Source organism: Coregonus lavaretus, assembly GCF_964263955.1.
Source record: "Coregonus lavaretus genome assembly, chromosome: 28".
In the NCBI taxonomy this organism is placed as follows: domain Eukaryota; kingdom Metazoa; phylum Chordata; class Actinopteri; order Salmoniformes; family Salmonidae; genus Coregonus; species Coregonus lavaretus.
The window spans coordinates 20,308,490-20,326,832 of NC_140015.1; the positions used below are offsets into that span (position 1 = coordinate 20,308,490).

Below are 18,343 nucleotides of genomic sequence, written 5' to 3' on the forward strand. Positions count from 1 at the left end.
ATACAGTAGAAAGGCAGAGGAAGAGAGTAGAAGAGCAGTGCTGCAATTGTGGTGTTGTTGGTTAGTGTGATCTGAAGTGCCCCTGAGGTTGTGTAAGTAGTCTGTCTTATCTCCCCCAGACGCCACATGGGTGACCTAGGTCAGAGTGTCCGGAACACTGCTGATCAGCCTGACTGTAGCTAGGCCTGGGGACGGGAGTGTGGGAGCTGGGGGCTGGAGGGAGGGAGGGTAGTGGGAGTGGTGGAGGTCTGGGAGGAAAGGGAGCAGGAGAGGAGGGAGGGAGGCAGTGAGACAGACATGTAGCATGTGAATGAGTGAGGAAAAGAAGGGTTCAATTCTGGCTTTACTGGCAGAGGGATACAGTGAGCGTCAGGTTGCTTCCATCATTAAAATTTCAAAGACGGCGGTTCATAAGAACAAGGTTAAGCAGCAGCCCTTCGTCAATGAGAAGTAAAGAAGAGCCAGGCTGAGGTTTGCAAAAGACAATAAGGATTGGGCCGTAGAGGACTGGAGTAAGGTCATCTTCTCTGATGAGTCCAATTTTCAGCTTTGCACAACACCTTGTTGTCTAGTGGTTAGACGGAGACCTGGAGAGGCCTACAAGCCACAGTGTCTCGCACCCACTGTGAAATTTGGTGGAGGATCGGTGATGATCTGGGGGTGCTTCAGCAAGGCTGGAATCGGGCAGATATGTCTTTGTGAAGGACGCATGAATCAAGCCACGTACAAGGTTGTCCTGGAATAAAACTTGCTTCCTTTTGCTCTGACATTGTTCCCCAACTCTGAGGATTGGTTTTTCCAGCCGCCATGCCACACAGCCAGGTCAATCAAGGTGTGGATGGAGGACCGCCAGATCAAGACCCTGTCATGGCCAGCCCAATCTCCAGACCTGAACCCCATTGAAAACTTCTGGAATGTGGTCAAGAGGAAGATGGATGGTCACAAGCCATCAAACAAAGCTGAGCTGCTTGAATTTTTGCGCCAGGAGTGGCATAAAGTCACCCAACATCAATGTGAAAGACTGGTGGAGAGCATGCCAAGACGCATGAAAGCTGTTATTGAAAATCAGGGTTATTCCACCAAATATTGATTTCTGAACTCTTCCTAAGTTAAAACATTACTATTATGTTGTTTAAAAATGAACATGAACTTATTTTCTTTGCATTATTCGAGGTCTGACAACACTGCATCTTTTTTGTTATTTTGACCAGTTGTCATTTTCTGCAAATAAATGCTCTAAATGACAATATTTTCATTTGGAATTTGGGAGAAATGTTGTCAGTAGTTTATAGAATAAAACTAAAATGTTATTTTTACCCAAACACATACCTATAAATAGTTAAACCAGAGAAACTGATAATTATGCAGTGGTCTCTTAATTTTTTCCGCTGCTGTGTATCTACTGACGTCTCTCACTGACCTATCTGCTCTAGTGTATCAACTCATACTTACAGTATATGACTTGCCATGTTTTGTGTCTATCTATCCTCTCAGGTGTTGCTATGGAGAAACAAGCCTCTGGTTGCCGTGGGCAATGAGACAGACAAGGATCCCACAGAGTGGACTCCACTGGTCATACATGTGAGATGATATAGCATGTGTGTTTGTTTGTGTGTGTGTCGTCCAATTTCACTCCATATTAGTGAGAGAGACGTGTATATCTATGCTTGTCCTTATCATTCCATACATCTCCCTCTCTTTTCCATTGTCCTCTTAGTTCAGCTGTTTGGCTGCAGTCCCCAGCGCCCCGAGCCTTCCTGTGGAGCAGCCCACTCCACAGGGGCCGGGGCCTCTCCCCAGGGCCAGGGCCGGCCCACTGGTCTCACTGCAGCTGTTTGTTACAGAGGGCTATGAGCAGAGGCAGACCGGTCCTTGTGCCATCACTGCGTACAACCATGTCTATGTGGAGGTCAGTTTGCCTGGCTGTGTGTGTGTGTTTAATTGTGTATATGCCCGCCTGCCCGCCTGCCTGTCTGCCCGCCTGCCCGCCTGCCTGTCTGCCTGTCTGCCTGTCTGCCCGCCTGCCTGTCTGCTGATGTAGCTCCTGCTGCAAGTGCTACTTGTGTTTCTCCCTCTGCTAGTCTTCTACAGTATCAGCTGCCTCAAGGCCAGAACAGACTTCCTCCAGAAGGCTATTATAATCACATCTAGATATGTCACAATAAGGCCCTTCTGTAAGAGCTCTGTAGCCCTGCTATTACAGCAGTAGAGCACAGCAGGTCGTAGTTGGTAGCTAACACTTTACTTAACAGAGTACTACAAATTACAGTATTAGTGTAATTATAATACTTATTACCCTCTACTTACAAAATATCAGCACAGTAATAAGACCATGGTAAAGAAATGTGTTACCCATTTTTTCTCGGACTGTTTTTGCCAAGCTTTCAGCCAAGGGGGCCATCGGTGGGGGTGTGGATGTGCGGTCCTGTGTAGTGTCTCCTCTATCAGACCCCCGCGTGTCCCCTGGCTGGTCAGTCATTAGAGACGGCTGCTCCACTGACACCTCACTGACACTCAGCAAAATGACACATGACCAAGAGGAGGATGCTGAGGAATATTATGAAGAGGAAGAGGAGGTACCTAGAGGCCTGAGACAAAGAGAACACGGTGGGAAGAGGGGAAGAGGAGGACGAGCCAAAAGGAAGGAGAGCGATGGAGGAATGGGAGGAGAGGAGGACCAGATAAACAGACTGAGGTTCAGTTTTGTCCTTCGGCCCATCTACAACAACTCTGTCCAGTTCCTGCACTGTAGCATCCGTCTGTGTGGCCCTGAGTCAGTGACCCAAGGGCCTCCAACGGCCATGACACAGAGTGGCTGTCCGAATCCCTGGGGCCTCCGTATCCCTGCCCTCGTATCTAAACTACCCAGCCAACAGGTACAGTACATGTTCTATATTCATAATGGCTAGTAGTATTAATGACTAATAGTAATGACTTACCCTCATCTCTCTTCTCTCCTCTGTCAGTGTGAGTACAGAAACCTCTCCAGACCCATGCTGGTCAATCAGCCCGTTGGTGTGGCCAGACAGCTGGCGCCACCTGCTGGTGAGTAGTAGATGGTCAATGGTGGTGTGGTCCACCTCCTGTGGGCCTGAAGTAGTTCACTTTCACTCTGTGTAATGGGGTGTTTCTCTCTTTTTATCCAACTCTCTCTCTTTCTCTCTCTAGGTCAGAGAGGTCAAATGCCCAGTGTGGCTCAACTGCCCAAGCCTATCCCAGCCCACAGCAGTAAGTAACTGTAACCTTAACACTAGCCTCAACAATAACCCTAGCTTCATGTCCACACCTCGGTTCAACCCTAACCCTCAACCCTAACCCTAGCTTCATGTCCACACCCTGGCTCAACCCTAACCCTAACCATAATATCAACTCCTGGATGTTCCTATATGTGTGTATTATCACAACAGTGATAGTAACTGTGATTTGGCATAACTACTACTTTTCCTTCCCATATTTTTCCCTCCCAGGCTCTGGGGTAGAGACAGGCTCAGTGTTGGGGATTGTGTTTGTTGCTTTCCTTATGGGCATCAGCCTGATGGGGGCGCTGTGGTGCATCTACTCTCACACAGGTAAACACACAGGCCAGGTCCTAAGGTCTATCTCCTGGACCAAAGGCCAAAGTACTGAGCTATGCCACCATATTCACAAATAAACAGAGAACATTCTATACCTGCTGCTACTGTTTATCTGTCACTTTATTTCTAGTTATATGTAAACTACCAGTCAAAAGTTTGGACACACCTATTCATTCAAGGGTTTTTCTTTATTTTTACTATTTTCTACATTGTAAGGTAATAGTGAAGACATCAAAACTATGAAATAACACATATGGAATCATATAGTAAACAAAAAAGTGTTAAACAAAACAACATATATTTTAGATTCTTCAAAGTAGCCACCCTTTGCTTTGATGACAGCTTTGCACACTCTTGGCATTCTCTCAACCAGCTTCATGAGGTAGTCACCTGGAATGTATTTCAATTAACAGGTGTGCCTTGTTAAAAGTTAATTTGTGGCATTTATTTCCATCTTAATGCTTTTGAGCCAATCAGTTGACAAGGTAGGGGTGGGAAACAGAAGATAGCCCTATTTGGTAAAAGACCGATACCATATTATGGCAATCATTATGTCCATCATTACTTTAAGACATGAAGGTCAGTCAATCCAGAAAATTTCAAGAACATTGAAAGTTTCTTCAAGTGCAGTCATAAAAACCATCAAGCACTATGATGAAACTGGCTCTCATAAGGAACGCCACAGGAAAGGAAGACCCAGAGTTACCTCTGCTGCAGAGGGTAAGTTCATTAGAGTTAACTGCACCTCAGATTGCAGCCCAAATAAATGCTTCACAGAGTTCAAGTAACAGACACATCTCAACATCAACTGTTCAGAGGAGACTGCGTGAATCAGGCCTTCATGGTCGAATTGCTGCAAAGAAACCACTACTAAAGGACACCAATAAAAAGAGACTTGCTTGGGCCAAGAAACACGAGCAATGGACATTAGACCGGTGGAAATCTGTCCTTTGGTCTGATGAGTCCAAATTTGAGGTTTTGGTTCCAACCGCCGTGTCTTTGTGAGACGCAGAGTAGGTGAACAGATGATCTCTGCATGTGTGGTTCCCACCGTGAAGCATGGAGGTGATGGTGTGGGGGTGCTTTGCTGGTGACACTGTCAGTGTCATTTATTTAGAATTCAAGGAACACTTAACCAGCATGGCTACCACAGCATTCTGCAGCGATATGCCATCCCATCTGGTTTGCGCTTAGTGGGACTATCATTTGTTTTTCAACAGGACAATGACCCAACACACCTCCAGGCTGTGTAAGGGCTATTTGACTAAGAAGGAGTGTGATGGAGTGCTGCATCAGATGACCTGGCCTCCACAATCACCCGACCTCAACCCAATTGAGATGGTTTGGGATGAGTTGGACCGCAGAGTGAAGGAAAAGCAGCCAACAAGTGCTCAGCATATGTGGGAACACTTTTTTGGTTACTACATGATCCCATATGTGTTAATTCATTGTTTTGATGTCTTCACTATTATTCTACAATGTAGAAAATAGTAAAAATAAAGAAAAACCCTTGAATGAGTAGGTGTGTCAACTTTTGACTGGTACTATTCAAATCTACCTCAATGACCTTGTACCCCTGCACATCGACTCGGTACTGGTACCCTGTAATACATAGCCAAGTTATCATTATCATTGTGTATTTATTATTACTTTTATTATTACTTGTTTTACTTTTCTATTATTTGTCTATTTTCTTTCTCTCTACGTTGTTGGAAAGGGCCCATAAGTAAGCATTTCACTTATTAGTCTACACCTGTTGTGTAGACACCATTACGACTTTCTTACTATTTTTGAGATAAATAGTGGGTTTATTCAGCATGTATAAACGTTAGTGACACACTTGACATGTGATTGGTTGCAGAAGCTCCTCCACCAACCAGAAGAGGGAGCCTGCTCGAGAATACTAACCCTGCCTTATTAGACTCTTCCAACAGCTCTGTGTAGAGGTGAGATGGAACGTGATAAGAGTGGAGCAACACACACAACAGCTGGGGGACCACAAAGTAAAGAGAGTGTCAAATTTAGACTAGTATACTATAGGCTTATCATGGTGGCACTAGCGCCCTTTGTGAATTAGTCATGCACCTGCAGATTGCAATAGTGATATCTTGTATCATGTGTAAGAAATACGATGAAATTATCGTTCTCTCTCATTTTCAGGGATTTCTCTGGTAAATCTGAGTCCGAGGGTAAAGTGGGACAGAAGATTAAACATCTGGTGTGTGTATGTGAGTGTGTCAGACCTGGGTTCAAATACATGCGTATTTAAGTATTTGTTATTTAAATACTTATTTTCTGTGTATTTTAGTATTTTCGAATAATGTGGCCAAATCAGCTATTTCTATTTGAAGTATTTGAAATTATTTTCAGATAACTTCCTATAAATAGCCGAAAATGTTTTCAAAAACTTATTTCAAAATACATTCTTTCAAAAACCCCTAGGACCAAACAGACCTGGGTTCAAATGCATGCAGTATTTGAACATTTGCATTTCCAAATACATTCCAATATTTAACTACTAAAAAATATCCAAATACTTACTTCGAAATGTCTTTGAAAGTAATTGAAATACCCTAAATAGTTTTTGAACCCAGGTCTGGTGTGCGTATAGAAAACATTGAGAACTCCTGCTCTTTCCATGACATAGACTTACCAAGTGAATCCAGGTAAAAGCTATGATCCCTTATTGATGTCACTTGTTAAATGTACATTTACATTTTAGTCATTTAGCAGACACTCTTATGTCTTACAGTTAGTGAGTGCATACATTTTTTTTTACAACCCTGGCGTTGCAAGCGCCATGCTCTACCAACTGAGGACAATCAGTGTAGATGAAGGGGAGGAGAGAGGTTAAAGAAGGATTTTTAAGCCTTGAGACATGGATTGTGTATGTGTGCCATTCAGAGGGTGAATGGGCAAGACTAAATATTGAAGTGCCTTTGAACGGGGTATGGTAGTAGGTGCCAGGCGCAACGGTTTGTGTCAAGAATTGCAACGCTGATGGGTTTTTCACGCTCAACAGTTTCCTGTGTGTATCAAGAATGGTCCACCACCCAAAGGACATCCAGCCAACTTGACACAACTGTGGGCCAGCTTCCCTGTGGAACGCTTTCGACACCTTGTAGAGTCCATGCCCCAACAAATTGAGGCTGTTCTGAGGGCAAAAGAGGAGGGGGGTTACAACAGAAACAAGCACTACAGAGTTTAGAGAGGAGGAACACATGAAGTCAAAGATATGTCATGAGTAGAATACAGTATGTGTGAGGGGAATTGCCATTATCCAGACCCTTATTGTATATATCTATGTTGAATCTGTGACCCTTTGTTTGATATTATCTGTGCTGATCGCTATATAAATGAAATATCTGTGGCAAGAGTTTTTGTTTTATCTTCAAATAAAGTGCGGGTGAAAACAATGAAATGCTAAACTTAAAGTATTTAATTTGTAATATTTAATATTTAAATCTAAATCCCTTTTTATATATACTCATGCTGACCAGCCTGAGACACTGAAAATATACAATCACGTTGTCTCGCCATAATTGTGGAGCATGATTTCAACATAATCATAGTCTCTCTCTACTCATACAGCAGTCAAAGACGTTATTTTTCACATGTTCCCCATGACCTGAATGTAAATTATCCCCTTGGGTGGGCTGCCTCAGTGAAGTGAAAATGGCAGCTTCATTCATACATCAACAATGGGAGCTACAATTGCACCACTCTCTGAGGAAAATGGCCAATTACAGTGGGAAATAGGGGTTTGCTTAGTCACGCTACAAACCACCTTTTTTTAATACGGTGTCTTTTTTAGACATACAGCACAGTAAAGACTAGAGCCTTAAGGGCTGGATTAAATCCGTAGCGCTAAAGTTCGGTGTTAAAAGTGTGATTGAAATTTAAAGGCACCGTTTCTGCGTTGGTGGAGACAACATTCACGGTAAACGCTGCATACTGTATGTCGGCTCAATCGAAAGTTACCTTTAAATTTAAACCGCGCTACAACGTTGATCTTCTGTGCTATGGATTGAATCCAGCCCATACACTAGACAGTATATGGCATTGCTAGAGATGTTAACAAAGTGATCAGGTACAGGAACCTCTTCCCTTCAAGGCACTATCCAAAGGGTCAACCTGAAAAGCAGCGAGCGAAAGCAAATCCACAAAAACAAATGCCCAAATAACTTGAACACAAGTCATGTGCTTAGCCTCAGTCACTGATCAAAGTACTATTTAAACACAAAACTGCCAATACCGGTCAACAATCTCTATACAAAGCACTCATTCTTGTGCTACATACAGTACTTGTGTAATACTAAATGTCCATTATGCCTCAGCTCTGTGAGTACATGCTGCTGTAGACACACTGGGTCTCCTGGTGGTGCTGTAGGTCCAGTCTGCGCTGGAAGCTGCGTTGGCAGTGTGTGCAGCTGAAGGGCCTGTAGCTGCTGTGCTTACGGCTGTGGGTGATGAGGTTGGAGCTCTGGCTGAAGGCCTTGCCACACACCTGGCATACGTGGGGCTTCTCACCTGAGACCGACAGGGACAGACAGCAAGACGTGACATGGAATTCAAGAAGAGAGATACTCTGAGAGCAGCCAGTGTGGGGCAGAATCCTAACATCCAGATGGAAGCAACCTTTGCACAATGTGTAAGTTGTACTATAATGTACGCACACCTGCTGACCTATGTTCAACACACAATGCTCATTTGTGTATGCGTCCTTCCAGTGTACCTCCCCGCACCTGTGTGTATGAAGGTGTGTTTCTTCATGTCAGACTTCTGGTGGAACCTCTTGCCACAGTACTGGCAGGGGTAGGGCCTGATGTCAGAGTGGATGAGCAGGTGGGTGGTCAGGGTGGAGGAGCGCTTGAACACCTTCCCACAAACCTTACAGCTATAGCTACGCTCCTGGAACACACACATTCACAGAGATGTGGTTAGGATTTTGCCATTTCGTTTTTTTATTTTTTTATAGTTTGTGTTGGGAAGTGGAGAGACCTCCACCAATGTACTTCTGCTAGATATACCTTTGGTCTTCCGTACATGCCCAGAGCTTGTCTGAACCTGTAGGGGTGCTCTCTGGCTTTGGCTGACGTGGCCAATGGGACTGCATGCACGTTGTCATGTGACCTGTGTAAATGAGTCTTCAGTACAGCTCCTGAGGACAAGACCTGAGAAAAAGAGAAAGCTAAGAGTAACAGCAGATGTACCTCATTCTCCCAGAGATGTCAGCCATATTCAACACAATTACCCCTCACAGCCTCTATTCTCACACCAAACAAATCTGCTGTTATGTCATTTTCTGACATGTCACAGAGCCCTGTCAAGTACAATTTCCACCACTCTACTGTCACTCTTGTCTCAGGTCACAAACACCAAACAGTATCTCATTTATTCTATTTTGGTCATGCCTGAAGTGGTTTGCATGGTTTGGAACCACACACCTTTGGTCGATACACCCAATAAGGGCGGACGTGGTGTTCTGATTAAATTGTCATTCCTGACCCTTGCTGGTTCCTCTTACCTTTTCACAGAGGGGGCATGGGCTGGTGGAGTTGTGGTCCATATGTGGCCTGTGGCTCAGTAAGACATGGACCAGTTTCTCCAGCTCCCTCTCTCTGTCAGGGCCCCGGGGCCATTGTAGGGACCAGAGCAGGGCAGACTCTGAAGGCTCCACACCATCATACCCTGGGGTTTCTGTGGAGTAAGTGACATACCAGTAGATTGAGTTTGAAATAGATAGTTGATAATTAGATTTGATAAAGATAGTTATGACAATCAAATGTAGGCAATTTGAAGTGTTTCACACAATGGAATACAAATAAATACAAATATCTATATCTACTTACAGTGAGGGAAAAAAGTATTTGATCCCCTGCTGATTTTGTACGTTTTCCCACTGACAAAGACATGATCAGTCTGTAATTTTAATGGTAGGTTTATTTGAACAGTGAGAGACAGAATAACAACAACAAAATCCAGAAAAACGCATGTCAAAAATGTTATAAATTGATTTGCATTTTAATGAGGGTAATAAGTATTTGACCCCTCTGCAAAACATGACTTAGTACTTGGTGGCAAAACCCTTGTTGGCAATCACAGAGGTCAGACGTTTCTTGTAGTTGGCCACCAGATTTGCACACATCTCAGGAGGGATTTTGTTCCACTCCTCTTTGCAGATCTTCTCCAAGTCATTAAGGTTTCGAGGCTGACGTTTGGCAACTTGAACCTTCAGCTCCCTCCACAGATTTTCTATGGGATTAAGATCTGGAGACTGGCTAGGCCACTCCAGGACCTTAATGTGCTTCTTCTTGAGCCACTCCTTTGTTGCCTTGGCCGTGTGTTTTGGGTCATTGTCATGCTGGAAAACCCATCCACGACCCATTTTCAATGCCCTGGCTGAGGGAAGAAGGTTCTCACCCAAGATTTGGCCCCGTCCATCATCCCTTTGATGCGGTGAAGTTGTCCTGTCCCCTTAGCAGAAAAACACCCCCAAAGCATAATGTTTCCACCTCCATGTTTGACGGTGGGGATGATGTTCTTGGGGTCATAGGCAGCATTCCACCTCCTCCAAACACAGCGAGTTGAGTTGATGCCAAAGAGCTCGATTTTGGTCTCATCTGACCACAACACTTTCACCCAGTTCTCCTCTGAATCATTCAGATGTTCATTGGCAAACTTCAGACTGCCCTGTATATGTGCTTTCATGAGCAGGGGGACCTTGTGGGTGCTGCAGGATTTCAGTCCTTCAAGGCGTAGTGTGTTACCAATTGTTTTCTTGGTGACTATGGTCCCAGCTGCCTTTAGATCATTGACAAGATCCTCCCGTGTAGTTCTGGGCTGATTCCTCACCGTTCTCATGATCATTGCAACTCCACGAGGTGAGATCTTGCATGGAGCCCCAGGCCGAGGGAGATTGACAGTTCTTTTGTGTTTCTTCCATTTGCGAATAATCGCACCAACTGTTGTCACCTTCTCACCAAGCTGCTTGGCGATGGTCTTGTATCCCATTCCAGCCTTGTGTAGGTCTACAATCTTGTCCCTGACATCCTTGGAGAGCTCTTTGGTCTTGGCCATGGTGGAGAGTTTGGAATCTGATTGATTGATTGCTTCTGTGGACAGGTGTCTTTTATACAGGTAACAAGCTGAGATTAGGAGCACTCCCTTTAAGAGTGTGCTCCTAATCTCAGCTCGTTACCTGTATAAAAGACAACTTGGAGCCAGAAATCTTTCTGATTGAGAGGGGGTCAAATACTTATTTCCCTCATTAAAATGCAAATCAATTTTATAACATTTTTGACATGCGTCTTTCTGGATTTTGTTGTTGTTATTCTGTCTCTCACTGTTCAAATAAACCTACCATTAAAATTATAGACTGATAATTTCTTTGTCAGTGGGCAAACGTACAAAATCAGCAGGGGATCAAATACTTTTTTCCCTCACTGTATTTCTTATTTACAATAAATAGACAGTGTAGTGCCATAAAGTCAGGATCAGTTGGGCACCTGCAGACCAGCTGGTCCAGAGGTCAGCTGGCGAGGTGCTGTGTGGTCTGGTTGCCATGGTGTCCCAGCTAGGGCAGGGGTAGTCCAGGGTGTCTTTGACCTCTGACCCTGAGCACAGGTTGTCCTGGGCCTCCTGGAAGGGGCTCTGATGTGGGGACCTTACTTCCTGCCACGCCCTGTTCTGCCTGTCGTGATGATTTGTATGAGGTTGTGGCTGGTCAGGGTTTGTGTGTTTGGTGCCTTTAGAGAAGCAAGGGGGATGAGACCCTGGTCTCTTACTCTTGACCAGGAATGAGCGAGGCATGACAGAGCTGAGGCAAGGGGAAGGTGGAGAGTGTGAGCGAGATAAATACCTACAGAACAGACAAGAGACAAGACGAGGAGTCATTTGAAATTCACTCACAACTTAATGACAGATTCTTTGACAAAGTGTTCCTCTTTATTAAAGAACAACACCTAACTTATATTATTTGTAGATTTTTCATTTCATTTTCTACAAATACCAATGCCCTAAAGACATACATTGAGTATACCAAACGTTAGGAACACCTTTCAGTACAGCCTCAATTCCTCAGGGCATGGACTCTATAAGGTGTAAAAAGCGTTCCACAGGGATGCTGGCCCATGTTGACTCCAATGCTTCCCACAGTTGTGTCCTTTGGGGGGTGGCCCATGTTTATACACACGGGAAACTGTTGAGTGTGAAAAACCCAGCAGCGTTGCAGTACTTGACACAACCGGTGCGCCTGGCACCTACTACCATACCATGTTCAAAGGCACTTAAATATTTTGTCTTGCCCATTCACTCTCTGAATGGCACACATACACAATCCATGTCTCAATTGTCTCAAGGCTTAAAGATCCTTCTTTAACCTGTCTCCTCCCCTTCATCTACACTGATTTAAAGTGGGTTTAACAAGTGACACCAATAAGGAATCATAGCTTTCACCTGGATTCACCTGGTCAGTCTGTCATGGAAAGAGCAGGTGTTCTTAATGTTTTGTACACTCAGTGTATTTATCCACAGAATCATTCACCTCACTTACAGAATTTCTGGAGAATGTGACATGTGTTTGGATCGTAATGACATATTGCTGCAATTAAGTAACGCACATAAAATAGTTTTGATATACTGTATAAAGATGTTTCTACTGTAAGAGATAACGATATTAGAGATAATAAATTTTTTGATAACATTAACATTCATTAATTTATTTTCCACGTAATGTAACAGTCATTCACCAAATTTGTGAAAAAAACAATTAAAAAAATTACTCTGTGAAAATATACAATTACAGATTGCCGCACATTTACACACATCGCACTTATAGTAAGCTGTAATGTCACTCATGTTGCTCTGTATTAGTATTCCTTATCTTCTAATGTAAATGTTAAACACACACCTGTTGATAAATATTCAGTTAAAATGCCAAAGCTTGTGGGTTGGGTTAGAAATGCCACCTGCAAACTGTTTTTAAAAAAACTTTTCAAAAGCAGGTCTTTCTCTGAGGACTACCCTACTCTGCCATTGTTTTAAAGTCAAGCAATTCAAACTGAAATCTCACGATCTGTTGTGATAAATAAATAATTTTGAGCTTTTTACTAAATAGATCCACATCTCTATAATATTTCAAAAGGGTCTAAATATAACATATGTAACCAAATCATTCATCAAATAGCATACAATCCTACCATACAATGCAATCAAATTACAAATGCAACATATTTCCTTTGCAATTCTCCTAATGATATTCACAATTCTACACATTATCTGAATATATATATTTTTGACCATTAATCACCTAGCTGTACATTCATAAACGACACAACCTTTTTCAAAAACAATAGCCTATTTTGGTCCATTTTCAGTCAAGACCAATCCTAAAAATATCTAATATTTTTTTGTGCTCATCAGTTAAATTTATTAAAATGATTTATATCTGTACTGAATTGATCCTCAAATTCAATACAAATAATGCAAAAGATGAAACACCAATCTCATATTATAAAGTTGAAATCTGGTAGAGAGAGGCAGAATTGTTTAACTTACCACTTGAATGCACAGTTGAATGTGTAGTGGTTGTTCTCTCTTTGGTGTCAGTAACATCCCCTTTTCTTAACCCTCCGTTACTTGATGACATGAGAGAAAACAATTGATTTGGTTTGATTTTGAAACAGTTGCTGAACAAAGGATTGTGGGAAAGCGCAACAGAAAACTGACCAGGCAACCTTTACAGTGAATTCAACCTCTCAGCGTACAATTCAAAGCATTTAGCTAAAGGCTAGAAATAAAACAACTACATCTATTAAACTCATACTGTAACATTAATTTCACTCTAACACACATAATACATTATGTGACAATGATGCATATTATTGGTCCTTTTTCAAGATTTATTCTAATCTACGCCAAATATTTTATAATCAGAAATAGTCTATCAGCTAGATAAACTGTTTTTCCTTTGTTTTAGTTTTTGATTGATTGAGAATACAAAATGGAAAAATTTGATATTCCCAACTGGTAACCAACTTCTGTAATGGAAACCTGTGCTTGATGTTCAGCTTGTTGTTTGCATCTTGCCTGTTGTCTTACCTCTAGAGAGGACTGCTCCTGCTACCGTGCACTAGGAAGGACCAAGCACACATCCAAACCTATCCATCTTGGTCTGAGAGTCAATGTTCTATGCGACTAAGTCACAGGTAACTTGGAGATACCGCTAGCAACAGTCTGACTGTAGGCAAGTGTGTACATTAAGGTCACTTCATTGTGTTTAAATACCAAAGTCTCAAATAAAAACAGGAACCTTTACTTTAACCACGTCATCTTGCTATCGGAGGTTATTGACACACACATCACTGGTGTCTATGCAGTGTGGTGTGTGTGTATAATACGCAACCCACACAACTCTCTTCGTGTGACTGTGGTAATTTAAGTGATCTCCAGCACAGAAATAGAAACACTCTCCCACACTAGAACAAAGGTGAAAAGAGCTGCTAGAAGATGACCAGATTTGACTAAACAAGTGAAGTAAAGAGGTGAGATCAAATCAAATCAAATTGTATTTGCCACATGTGCTGAATACAACAGGTGTAGACCTTACAGTGAAATGCTTACTTACAGCCCTTAACCAACAATGCAGTTTTAAGAAAAAAAGTGTGAAGTAAAAAAAAGATAAATACAAAATAATTAAAGAGCAGCAGTAAAATAAAAGAACAGTAGGGAGGCTATGTACAGAGGGTACCGGTACAGAGTCAATGTGCGGGGGCACCGGTTAGAGATGGCCAAAATAACTGTGTGTTATCGCTGATGTTCATTGACAGTGAAAACGACATTGGAGATCACTGTATGACTCAGCACACGACACCTTAGATTGAAACAGGTCAGAGGCCCTCAGAACAGCCTCAATTCGTCGGGGCATGGACTCTACAAGGTGTCTAAAGCATTTCACAGGGATGCTGGCCCATGTTGACTCCAATGTGGACCATTCTTGATACACACGGGAAACTGTTGAGTGTGAAAAACCCAGCAGCGTTGCAGTTCTTGACACAAACTGGTGCACCTACACTGATTTAAGTGGTTTTAACAAGTTATATCAATAAGGGATCATAGCTTTCACCTGGATTTACCTGGTCAGTCTACTGTATGTCATGGAAAAAGCAGGTGTTCTTAATGTTTTGTACATTCAGTGTATTGTATCCTGTGAGAAGCAGACAGTGGAGTTGAGTGTGCCACTGCCTTGATGTTCTGGAGTGGAGCTTGGCAGAGCGCTGTGGTTACTGTGGCGGGGGGCTGGCAGACTTCTCCCCAGGGTTTCAGGGAGTGCAGACGAGGGAAGGGCAGGTTGTTGAGATGGGGTGGTGGGCTTAGTGGGTTTGTGTCTCGTCTCTGATGGGGGGGTTCAGGGGCTTCTCTCCCTACATCCGTCCCTCTGCTCCCCTGCTGCTGCTCCTGCCTTTCTAGGAACCTGAATCTCTGGGGTCTGGGGTGGAGGGGAGAGGGGAGGGGGAGGGGTTATGGCTGGTTGGCATTTAGTGTACTTTTACTTTTCTTTGTTTTTGTCTCACCTGTTCTTCTTTCCACTGTGATATGTGCCCTTGCGTTCCAGTATGCTCCTTGCTCTGAGCTCCATTGAAGCAGTCTGTATAAGGCTGTGGTTATGAAACCAGCATCACAAGAGCGAATGGAGTGACAGGTGGGGATGCAAACACAAGACTATATCTGGTCAGAGAGCGACTTGGGGTTGGACTCAACTAGTTAACACACAATGTTAGGACGCGGTCTAAGTGCCGTGGTCCCCCTTGTTTATCACAACTGAGCAAATTTCCCATCATGGCTCCCAATCTTGGGAGCTATGCAGCCCAACCTCAGCAACTCTGGGTTAGGCTGCATTTTGTTGGGGAAGAACAGGTGCCTAGTATAAAACCTACTGGCTGAAAACCTACTGCTCGACTCCCAGTGATTCACTGGGAGTCGTATGGTATGGCCTAAGGAGGTACAAGATCAGGACCAAGAGAGGAAAAAATGGTGAAGCTGTAGAGATCCCCAACAACATCATGCTGGGGCCACACAGCGGCAGAATCTTCTACCCAGGACAGACCACCCGCTGCTATGTCTGTAACGCCATGGACCACCAGGGGACGGATTGCAAGACTGTCAAATGCTGGAGATGCAGTGAGTTCGGCCACAAGTCCAGAGAGTGCACGAGTGAAAGCAAGTGCACACTCTGCAATGGTGATGGGCAGACCTACTTCAACTGTCCACAAGCGTACAGCAACAGAGCATAGAACGGTGTAAGGGAAGCAGAACCTGAAGCTCAACAACTAACTCAGCCAGCAGACGAGCCCGATGACCCCCAGATGCCACAGCACGTCCCAAAACAAGATGAGCAGCAGAGAGATGAGGAAGAGAAACAACACCAACCTGAGAGCAACAGCCAGTCCTACAGCCAGTCCTACAGCCAGTCCTACAGCCAGTCTGACACCACACCAGAGAGCAAGAGTGACGAGGAGAACGATGACAGCTTTGAGTCCACCAGTGAAGAGCCATCCCAAGACTCTCCCCTCCCTGATGAAACAGGTCCTGCAGCAGTCTGGTCCACTCAAATGGAGGCTCGTGATGACGACCCACCAAGCCTTGCCAGTACCCCAGGCCGCCTCCCACCTCCCTCCCTGGTGGCTACCCTCCTCTAATAAATAAAAAACTGCCCTAAATGAGTACCATTAAATAAACTGCATACAAGCAAAACTTAATCAATAATTACAGGACTTTCTTTATTATCAGTATTTATTATGATTATCTCTAATGACCAACAAATGTATGTATTTTTTAAATGTGTGCCTTCTATTTTGCAATGTGTATTTAAAAATATTGTCAACTCATGAATTGTATTAATTATTGATTGAAAATAGATACTTATATATACAAAATAAATAAAGATTATATTAAAACTAAAAATCTAAAATCAAAAAGATATGATGCAAAACAACATCTAATAAACGAGAAAAGAAACAGAAAGTAATTTTTTTAAGATGATCATATACATTTAAAAAAGAGCGGGGTGTGGGGCCAGAGTAGCGAATTCTGGGCCGAGCCCAGCGTCACTGACTATTGTGGTTTTAACACTCTGCACCGGAACCCCCTGTATATATAGCCTCCCTACTGTTATTTTATTTTACTTCTGCTCTTTTTTTCTCAACACTTTTGTTGTTTTATTCTACTATTTTTTATTAAAAATACATGCACTGTTGGTTAAGGGCTGTAAGTAAGCATTTCACTGTAATGTCTGCAACTGTTGTATTCGGCGCATGTGGCCAATAAAATTTGATTTGATTTGATGTTATTGTGCATCTGCAAGCAGGCAAAGTCACATACACACGTGCATGCATTCAGTGCACACACTCAAACGTGAACAGTCACACACAGGCATATAGTCACACAGGCTACACCTTATCATTAAGGACACACTCTTGAAAACATACAAACAGTAAAACATGCCAGTAAAGGCATCCAAATTCTGTTGACAAAATCGGCCGATATAGAATAGAGGAGAAACAATAGGCGTTTTCACACTTGTACATTTTCCCTGCATGGGGCAACCACAGGAGGAAATTATCTAATGAAAAAAACGCCCATCGCTGATAGCTACAAGGAGTCCAAATTTACCTCACTAATCACACATTACCACACATTAATCAATAAAACACATCCAACAAATGAACATGCAAAGAGAGAAAGAGGGAGAGAGAGAGAGATGGAGCTGGCCAGAGGGCTTCTGTCAACAGTAAGCCATGGTTACGGCTGACTGTGTGCATCTCTGTATGTGTGGTTGGTGGGTGGCTGTGGTTTCAGTCAGGGTGCTGGGTGTACTTTCTCATGGCCCACATCTTATTTTTCTCTGTCACCAACAGGACTCGCTCCCCACCCACCCATCTCACACATTAATTTCCCCTCTTTCTCTCTCTCACACATTACTTGGCAAATGGTGAGAAGGTGAGTGAGAGGGCAGGAGCTTCTGACTACTCTAACAAAAAAACAGACCTGTGGTGTAACAATAAACATACTGCCTTTCTAGATGAAAAAATGTATTGAAGCGGTTACCTCAGGTCTCCTGGCCATGCCTACTACCAGACATCTCTAGACACATCTAAATGTCATGGCTGCTTTGTACCTCTGCCTTCCTGTTATATTCTCTTTCTCTCTAAATCTTTCTTCATGGCATTTCGCTCTGTTTCTAGTCTTGTGTATACGGCCTAGAAGCCTGGCATGTGATGCTACTCTCTCTCTTACTATGAAAGGATAGTGGGAGGTCAGAGGGTGTGAGAACTCTGAAAGTCTACGGTACCCAAGGCAGTCATACCTCCCTGTACACTACAACAGTATAATAACCTAACACCATCACCACATGGAAATTTTATGCATCCTAATTTATTTAGCATTTATCATCTGTCATACTGTAGATGAGTGAATAGGATGTGACTGCTCTGCGTGGTCCCATCTTAACACTTCCCCTTATTCAGAGCTAAGATATCAGTCATAGTGTTAAAAAGCACTTGTGTCACTGTCACAAATCTCGCTAATCTTGATCCAGCAAAAGTGTTATGAGATCAGAAAAAGGGACTTTATTATTTTGGCCTTGATGGTACTAAAACGATGTACAGTGCCTTCAGAAAGTATTCACACCCCTTGACTTTTTCAAAATGTTGTTGTGTTACAGCCTGAATATAAAATGGATTACATTGGTATTTTGTGTCACTGATATA

The 18,343-nt window shown here is 43.1% G+C and overlaps 1 protein-coding gene and 1 pseudogene across 2 annotated transcripts in view; one reads left to right on the plus strand and one right to left on the minus strand.

Annotated features, from left to right (window-relative positions):
- Nucleotides 1-5,816, plus strand: part of LOC311103914 (transforming growth factor beta receptor type 3-like) — a gene marked incomplete at its 5' end in the record, with an annotated part of 10,672 nt that extends 4,856 nt beyond the window's left edge. The window contains 9 exons of the mRNA XM_084145539.1: nt 120-130; nt 1,495-1,581; nt 1,718-1,909; nt 2,382-2,876; nt 2,967-3,045; nt 3,169-3,228; nt 3,468-3,569; nt 5,437-5,521; nt 5,736-5,816. Coding sequence (XP_084001665.1) covers nt 120-130; nt 1,495-1,581; nt 1,718-1,909; nt 2,382-2,876; nt 2,967-3,045; nt 3,169-3,228; nt 3,468-3,569; nt 5,437-5,519 — 1,109 coding nt within the window. The 3' untranslated portion in view covers nt 5,520-5,521; nt 5,736-5,816. The remainder of the gene's footprint in view (nt 1-119; nt 131-1,494; nt 1,582-1,717; nt 1,910-2,381; nt 2,877-2,966; nt 3,046-3,168; nt 3,229-3,467; nt 3,570-5,436; nt 5,522-5,735) is intronic.
- Nucleotides 5,817-7,849: 2,033 nt separating this feature from the next.
- LOC311103915 lies at nt 7,850-15,213 on the minus strand (annotated as a pseudogene). Its single transcript has 8 exons — nt 15,149-15,213; nt 14,862-15,063; nt 13,134-13,198; nt 11,084-11,436; nt 9,103-9,275; nt 8,606-8,749; nt 8,321-8,486; nt 7,850-8,105 (listed from the first exon to the last, which is right to left on the minus strand). The product of its transcript is annotated as an uncharacterized misc_RNA (transcript).
- Between the last annotated feature and the right edge of the window lie 3,130 nt (nt 15,214-18,343).